This window comes from Carettochelys insculpta, chromosome 22 (assembly GCF_033958435.1).
Source record: "Carettochelys insculpta isolate YL-2023 chromosome 22, ASM3395843v1, whole genome shotgun sequence".
Taxonomy (NCBI): Eukaryota; Metazoa; Chordata; order Testudines; family Carettochelyidae; genus Carettochelys; species Carettochelys insculpta.
Genome location: NC_134158.1, coordinates 9,243,779 through 9,252,335, shown reverse-complemented (window position 1 = coordinate 9,252,335; position 8,557 = coordinate 9,243,779). Strand labels below are relative to the sequence as shown.

Genomic DNA, 8,557 nt, shown 5'->3' with positions numbered 1-8,557 from the left:
TCTTCTGTTCTCCCTCACTGGGAGCCCATGGAGCCCACTGCCTCGCCATGGGGCAGCAGCCTCCATCGCCAAGGAGGCCTGACATAGGAGTGCATCTCCAGAGGCAAGGCCCCGGTATTTGCCCTAAGGCAATGCGGTCACCCTAGCTCAGAGGGACCTGGTGGGTTGAGTTCTGCTGGAAGGGGTCTGGCCTGGGGGGGTAATTAACTCCCTGGGTTTCTCCCCAGCTGGGCAGTCCTAGGATCAGAGCCTCTGTCTGCAGGGGGAGAGCCGGGGAGTGACAGGGACTGAAATGCCTTCTGACCCCTCCCCCTCTGCAACTTTCACCCCGACAGGCTGAGCACCCACGTCTAGACTTGGCTCCGGATCGTCCCGTCTTCCCGCCGCCAGGGCAGGGCCATGGCTGGGCTGGAGCCAGCGCAGGTAGGGGGCTGATCCGGGAGCTGCCGGGCGCAGGAGGGGGAGGCCGGGAGGAAACAGAGCGATAAATCTGCTGAGACACAATCAACCCAGGCCTCTCTTTCTGAAAAGGCCCATTGGCCTGCGTGGGGGGCTGGAGGGAGGGACTTTCCCCCCATTTCTGTCCCCTTGGGCAGGGCTGGGAAAAATTCCCAGACTCCTGCTGCCAGAGTCTGACCCCACGGGCCGGAGGTGGCTGCGACACATGAAGGGAAGCTGCTAGTGTCTTTGTTCCGCATGACGGTGAGGAACTCTGGCAGGTAAAGGACGAGGAGCGCTCACCTTTCTCCCACCCCCTGGCCGCTCTGAGCTGGGTGCAGGTGGGATCCTGTATCTCCCCCTTTCGTCATTGCAGATGGCGGTGACCTTCGAGGAGGTGGCTGTGTATTTCACCCCGGGGCAGGGGGCGCTGCTGGGCCCCGCTCAGAGAGCCCTCTACAGGGCCGTCATGCAGGAGAACTACCAGGCGGTGACCTCGCTGGGTAAGGGCCTTCCGGACCCTTGGGTATTAGAAGCCGCCAGGTCTGCATGTGCGACACTGGGCAGGGTGTTCCCCGGTCAGGTGGATGGGACAGGAATGGGTTCCATCACGCACAACCGCCCTGTGGGTGTGACTGGCGTCTCGCCCGCTCAGCAGTGAGACCCAGTGCCAGAACCACATGGCCATTCTAAACCATCCCCATCCCTCCAGCTTTCAAGGTGGAGAAGTCACCCATTGTCCCATCTCTGTTGTTTCTCGGTCACGCGCAGAAGCCCTCTCCTCCTCACTCTCTCTTGGGATGACCTCCAGCGATGAGGTGGGCTCTTGGGGCCAGGTCTAGAAAGAGGCTGGGGTTTCATTCTAAAGCTGTGTGAATGCCGCCAGGGCCCCACGCGGCCCAGATCCTGGGAACTCCTAGTGCGGGTGTCACAGTTCCCTTTCCCTCCCCAGATGTTGGCCTCTCCCCAAGGGGCTGAGTGACCCTGTTCCCGTCCTCTTGGGTTCCCCATTCCCCGGCTCAGCCCCAGGACTGGTTCCACTCAGGGAACATACTTTGCGACAGATGCTCTCCCTGCCCCCTGATCTGGTCTGATTTCCCCTCCTGCGCAGGGTTCCCCGGTCCCAAACCAGAGCTGATCGCCCGGCTGGAACAAGGGGAAGAGCCGTGGGTGTCCGATCTCCAGGCCAGGGAGGAAAGAGAGATCCCAGGAGGCACCGGTACAGGTGAGGACTGACCCAGAAACTATCCGGGGGATGAAGGAAAAAGCTGAGCATCCCAAAACTGTGGGATGAGTGAGTGCCCTGAGCTCTGCCTCCTCTCACCCAGGGCCGGGCTGCAGTCAGCAGATATCGCTCATGGCTCTCCCTGCCCTGGAAGCTGCGGGAGTTTCCTTCTCTGTGAGCATTCGGGTGGGAAGTGGAGGCAGAATCCAGTGGCTCAGTCTGTGACACTTCAGCGTGTTGTGTTTTCCCCTGGGGCTGTTCCTCTTTCCCCCAGCACAGTGACTCCTGTCTGGATTGTGTCTCCCTCCCAGCAGGTGATGAGCGAGTGAATGAGAAGCAGGAGGGGAAAGAACAGCAGGACATTCCTGGGGCAATGGAACCAGAGGGGACCTTGGTGGGAAGAGCTGAAGGGGACTTTTCCCGGCAATGGGAACAGGGAGCAGCCTGGGGAAAGTGGCCCAGGTCGGAGAGGCTGCTGGGAACACTCCCACGGAAGAAAGTGGATGAATCTGTTCTATGCAGGGAAAGTTACAGGGATCCCACAGCCCAGCAGATAAACCGCAAGCCAGGGGAACCCTACATCTGCCCCCAGTTGGGAAAAGGTTTTGTTCTGAAATCCCACCTACTGACACATCAGACAGACCATAGTGGCTCAGACTTTGCTACCTGTGGGAGACCTGAAACAGGAGAGAGAAGCTGTCAAGGCCTGGGGCGCGGGAAATGTGTTAATTGGACATCCACACTGGTTACGCATCCAGCAACCCATGCAGGGCAGGGACCCCATAAGTGTTTGGAGTGTGGGAAAAGTTTCCCAGGGAGATCAGCCCTTCTTACGCATCAGATCATCCACACAGGAGGAAGAAGCCATCAGTGCTCGGACTGTGGGAAGACCTTCAGTAACAGCTCCAACCTGACGAAACATCGGCGCATCCACCTGGGCGACAGACCCTATAAATGCCTGGAGTGTGGGAACTGCTTCAGTCAGAAGACCACCCTTCTGATGCACCAGAAAACCCACACGGGCGAGAAACCCCACAAGTGCTCCGACTGCGGCAAAAGCTTCACGCAGCGATCCGCCCTGATCACCCACCAGACCATCCACACCGGCGAGAGACCCTTTAAATGCCTCGACTGCGGGAAAAGCTTCATTCAGCGCTCGCACCTCCTGCGCCATCTGAGAATTCACACCGGGAATAAACCGCATAAATGCCTCCACTGTGGGAAAGGTTTCATTCAGAGAACAAACCTGATTTCCCATCAGACCATCCACACGGGAGAGAAGCCCTATCGCTGCCCGGACTGTGGGAAAAGCTTCAAGAACAGTTCCTATCTCACTAAACATCGGACAATGCACACGGGAGACAGTCCCTATAAATGCGCCCTCTGCGGGAAAAGCTTTGTCTTGAGTTCCGACCTTATTGCGCACCAGAGAATCCACACGGGGGAGAAGCCCTATATATGCTTGGACTGTGGGAAAAGCTTCAAAAACAACTCCTACCTTACGAAACATCGGCGGATGCACACGGGAGAGAGACCCTATAAATGCCTCGATTGCGGGAAATGTTTCAGTCAGAAGTCGTCCCTCACGACCCACCACACCATCCACACCGGAGAGAGGCCCAATAAATGCATGCACTGCGGAAAACGGTTCACCCAGCGGTCGGCCCTTATTATACACCAAAGAATCCACACAGGAGAGAGACCCCATCAGTGCTTGGACTGCGGGAAAAGTTTCACACACCGGTCAGCCCTCCTGAGACATCAGGCCATCCACACTGGGGAGAGACCCCACGAATGCTTGGAGTGTGGGAAAAGTTTCATTCAGCGGTCCACCCTGGTTCGGCACCAGGCCGTCCACACCGGAGAGAGACCCCACGGCTGCGTGGAGTGTGGGAAGTGTTTTACCAACAGATCTTCTCTTCTTAGGCACCAGGCCATTCACACAGGCGAGAGACCGCACAAGTGCTTGGACTGCGGAAACAGTTTCATTCAGCGATCCAACCTCATTATCCATCAGAGAATCCATACTGGCTATAAACCTCATAAATGCCCCGTCTGTGGGAAATGTTTCCGGAAGAGCTCATACCTGACTAAACATCTGAGAACTCACAAAGGGCTAGGAGATGCTAAGAGTACCTTGATGGCGGGAAAAGAGCCAATGCAAACTCATGCACCTGTGAGCCTCACAACAGAGAAGCCCTGAAGGTGGGGGAAGGTTTAATAGATGCTCCCGGAGCGTCAGTCACCACCAAATTTGCACAGGGAAGTAACCTCTGAGATGTTCTCTATGTGGAAACTGCTCCAAGTGAGACACTGGACACCAGAGACTCCTCCCCACAGCAGGGAAATGCTCTAAGGGCCCTGACTAGGGCTGGCCGAGGTGGCAGCCCCATCCCTCATCCCCACACGCCTCAGAGGCGTTGTGGTCCCAGGGATCCAGCTGCCCATGGCTGGGGTGAGGATCCAGAAGCAGCTTGTCAGGGACCCTGTGGCTCTGCCTGGTCTGAGCAAACCCCAGGCCGAGGAGGAGATGCCCCCATCAGCCCCAGCTGTTGAGCTGACGGACCACAGGTGGGGGAAGGGGGAAAGAGAAACTCCTCCAGAAGCTCCCTCTGCCTGGCTGAAGTCTCCCTTCCCAGGCGGGACCCCCCTGCCCTGGAGATGAGGAGAAAGACACTGGGGCCAGGGCCCCACCGCCACTCTAGACACCTGCCCTCATCTTCCACCAGCCCCTGGGCTGGGCTCCCCCACTGGCCCGGGGCCGTTCTCTGCAGGGAGATCGTTCTTGGGGCTGAGCTGTGGGGAGAGCTAATATTAGAGGACCAGGGTGATGGGTTCTGGGTAGAAAACAGGGGAGCTGGTGGCTGAGGCTGTGGGAGCTGGAGCTGTCGAGTGCTTGGGGATGAGGGGATAAGAAGCTAGGGGGAGCACAGAGGCAGAGAGGTCCTTCCTCTCCTCATTCACCACCCTCCAGAGTCAGACAGCACCACTGTGACGGTCTGATTCCCGCCAGGGCCTTTTGCAGGAGGCTGGGAGACCCCCCACTTCTGCTTCTAGAACATGAGCCTCTGAGCGTCTTTCTGCAGCAGGCCATGTAGTCGGGATTAGCCAGCCCGTCGCTTTAATCCCCCATCTGATTTCCTGATGTAAACCAGACCCGGCGCCAGCTCGTGCCAGAACTCTCGGCCAATTCACTTGTGTGTGAGGATGCTTCAACGTGATGGTTCAATGTGTACGTGTGTAATTGGTGTGTGAACTCCATGGCAACTACTGGGCTGTTACTTGCATCGATTTCAGCTGCCAATGTCCCGGTGTCCTGTAGTAGCGGAAGTTCACCTTGTATATAGCCCTGTAGAACGCGTTAGGCCAATAAACGTGGATGAACCCGTGTACAATGCCATGGGAGAACCTGACGAGGAAAGAGCTTGTTTCAAAGGAAGTGAGGAGGGCGTGTGAGGACCTCCGTCATCAGAGGAAGAGCCAAGATGGATAGTGACCCTGTCGGCCTGTTGTCCAGAAGAAGCACAAAGTATGGAGTCGAAGGATCCTCCATCTCCAGGCTGTGTGGAGACAAGGGGATTGTAGCAGGTACAAAGTGGAAACCTCCAGGGACAGTCTGGGTATCCTGCAAAGGTTTTCAGTTTACTTCATTGCTGCCCACGTTTGGATTAGAAACTGTGTGTGTGTGTTTGACGTGCTGTATCCTCTTGGTTCCTCTCGCTTTCTTAGCCAATGAACTTGTGATCGATTTCCTGTTGAATCGGCTGCCAGCGTGGTCTTTGGTGAACGATCTAGGCTACCAGTTGATGGAGGGGGAAGCGAATGATCGCATTCGACAGGATGCGATTTTTGGGGTTCGTGACCTTTTATCTCCAAGTCCCGTTTGCCTGGGTGGCAAAAGAGACCAAAGAGTTTAAGGAGACAGTCAGACTGGGATTAGAATCAATCCTAGGGTTGGAAGAGACCTCAGGAGGTCATCAAGTCCAACCTCCTGCTCAAAGCAGGGCCAGTCCCAACTAAATCATCATCCCAGCCAGGACTTTGTCAAGAATCCCAGGGCTGGAAGGGACCCCAGGAGGTCATCAAGTCCAACCCCCTGCCCAAAGCAAGATCAACCCCAACTAAATCATCCCAGCCAGGGCTTGGAGATTCCACCACCTCTCTAGGTAACACATTCCAGTGCTTCACCACCCTCCTGGGGAAAGAGTTTTTCCTAATGGCCAACTTAGACATCTCCCAAACATGATCTAGGAGTCCACATTTGTCACTGGCTTGGGGAAATCTAATTACAGAACACACTTCTGGCTTGGGATGTCTGCCTGGTTTTCTGCCTGGACTTCAGCCCTCTTTGTTGTCAGCTTCTCTAGGCAGCGTGACAAACTCACCCTGCTGTTCTGAACCCCTCACTTTCCCACTCGGGGGACAGCTAGTCCACTCTGAGTTGCCCCTGTTGGGGCTGGACCACCTCATTACCAGCTCATCTCACGTTACTCCAGGTGCCGCAGAAAAGCATTGAGGGTTTGTATGTTTTCTCCCTAAGGGGCCAGAATTAAACCACTGCCCCCAAAAAGGGAACTGCAGGAGCAGGAAAATGAGCTGCTGTGTTGTTTCGAAGGGGTGGGGTGAGAGAACAGGATTCCCTCCTCCTTCCTCCCACCCCCCATCACGCTCCACCCATGACACAGCAGCCCAGCAATGGAGAGATTTATACCAGTGTTTCTTAAAGTTGTGGGGTATGTTTATACAGCAGCCTTGTTTCACAGAATCCCAGGGCTGGAAGGGACCTCAGGAGGTCATCTAGTCCAGCCCCCTGCTTCAAGCAGGATCAACCACCACTAAGTCATCCCAGCCAGGACCTTGTTGAGTCAGGACTTAAAAACCTCAAGGGATGGAAATTCCACCACCTCTCTAGGTAACACATTCCAGTGCTTCACCACCCGCCTGGGGAAAGAGTTTTTTTCATAATATCCAACCTACACCTCTTCCTCTTTAACTTCAGACCATTGCTCCTTGTTCTGCCATCTGACATCACTGAGAAGAGTTTGTCACCCTCCTCCTTAGAGCCCCCTTTCAGGAAGTTGAAGGCTGCTGTTAAATCACCCTTCACTCTTCTCTTCTATAAATTAAACAAGCCCAAATCCCTCAGCCTCTCCTCATAGGTCTTGTGCTCCAGCCCCTTAATCATTTTTGTTGCCCTCCACTGAACGTGCTCTAGCGCATCCACATCCTTTTTATGCTGGGGGGGCCCAAAACTGGACACAATATTCCAGATGCGGCCTCACCAGTGCCAAACAGAGGGGAACAACCACTTCTCTAGCTCTGTTCGAAAGGCTCCTCTTATTTTGAAATAAACTATTCTGGAATAACAAGAAGTCCTGTAACAGCAACGAAGGGTCCTGTGGCACCTTATAGACTAACAGAAAAGTTTTGAGCATGAGCTTTTGTGAGCACAGACTCACTTCATCAGATGCTGGTCTTGGAAATCTGCAGGGCCAGGTATAAATAAGCCAGAGCAAGGGTGGGGATAACAAGGGTAGCTCAGTCAGTACTACTGGAGAAAGTTGACCTAAGATACAGTACTCTAAGCTTTGAGAATAGCGTAGCTGGAGTCAGTGAACCTTAGGTCAAATTTTTGCAGGAGGCCATTGGGAAAAACTCTTCCTAACTTCCCTTACACCTCATGACCTGATGGATTCCGGGGGGCACCATCGGCATTTGATTTAGTGGGTCCTTGCTAGACCCACTAAATCAAACCCTGAGAAATCTCTCTCTGGAGCATTGCTCTCTGGGTAAGTGAAAAGAAGCCCTCCGAAAGGAAGTCACTGCCTGATCCCTGTAGTGATGTGAGATGCAGCCCCCAGTGGGAGAGGGATGGAGACCAGATTAGGGAAGCTGCTAGGTTTGCTGCTCAGAGCCAGTGGAGGTAGAGACCAGTGAATGCACGGAAGGAGGGACGGGAATTATCCTGGGGGTGGCAGGACAGGCTGTGCCTGTATTGTAAAATGCTGTGAATTATTCCTTAGAGCAGAGGTTTCCAACCTTTTCCCTAATGCTGACTCCCAGTCACTCTCTCACACACACACACACCCACCCCACCATTCACGGACCCCCAATCACTCCCTGAGCCATTCACAGACCCCCAATAAAGCCGGTTCTAGCCACCATGTATACTTCAGTCAGTGAAAAAGGAAACAGCCTAGATTTACAGCCAGACACTCAACACGATTGGAAGAGATTCCCTTTAAAAGAATCAGGGATGGTGTCTTTGCAATTGACTTCAAACTTATTTTCTGGGATCATTTTTATTGGACCTTTTTTTTTTTTCATGCTCCACCCCCCCCCCACCACAATACTCTGGAGGTCTTCAGACCCCAGGTTGGGAACCATGGCCTCAGAGGAATGTTGGGAGGGGACAGGGTCTCCTGGTTGCTGAGGGGAGGAGGCTGGTCACACGTGAGAAGGCCTGGACAGCTTGGAAGCCAGGCAGACCCTGTTGTGGACACCTAAAGGAGATGAGGTGTCCGACAGCCCTTCTGGCCACCCTTTCCTCATCAACTGCGGTGTCCTGCATGAGGATGACAGAGACCCTCAGCCCTCTTACCCCACACTGATCCCTCCCACTGGAGTTGTTTGGAGTCCCGGCTCGTGGGGTGTTCGCTGTTGCGGTGGGATCCCAGCATCTCTCGTGGCTTCCTCGCACTTTTCTCCCTAGGTGTAGCTGTTGCTGGTGCATGCGGGGGCTGGGGAAAGCAGCCTGTCTTTTGCTTGTCCGTTGAGATAATAATAAAGTAGACGTTCGTTCCTCCTGCTCCGAGAGTGTGTTTTTTTTTTTCATTGAACTGGAAGGGACCCTAAGTGGTCATTGGGTCCAGTCCCCTACACACAGCACCCTAT

General features: G+C 54.6%; 1 protein-coding gene across 1 annotated transcript in view; it reads left to right on the top strand.

Moving 5' to 3' along the window:
- The first annotated feature begins 384 nt into the window (after positions 1–384).
- The window catches only part of LOC142024683 (uncharacterized), a 31,579-nt gene continuing 23,406 nt past the window's right edge, over positions 385–8,557 (top strand). Inside the window, 7 exon segments of the mRNA XM_075016837.1 lie at positions 385–423; positions 815–941; positions 1,550–1,663; positions 1,975–3,859; positions 4,079–4,234; positions 5,181–5,251; positions 5,393–5,517. Coding sequence (XP_074872938.1) covers positions 400–423; positions 815–941; positions 1,550–1,663; positions 1,975–3,859; positions 4,079–4,234; positions 5,181–5,251; positions 5,393–5,517 — 2,502 coding nt within the window. The 5' untranslated portion in view covers positions 385–399.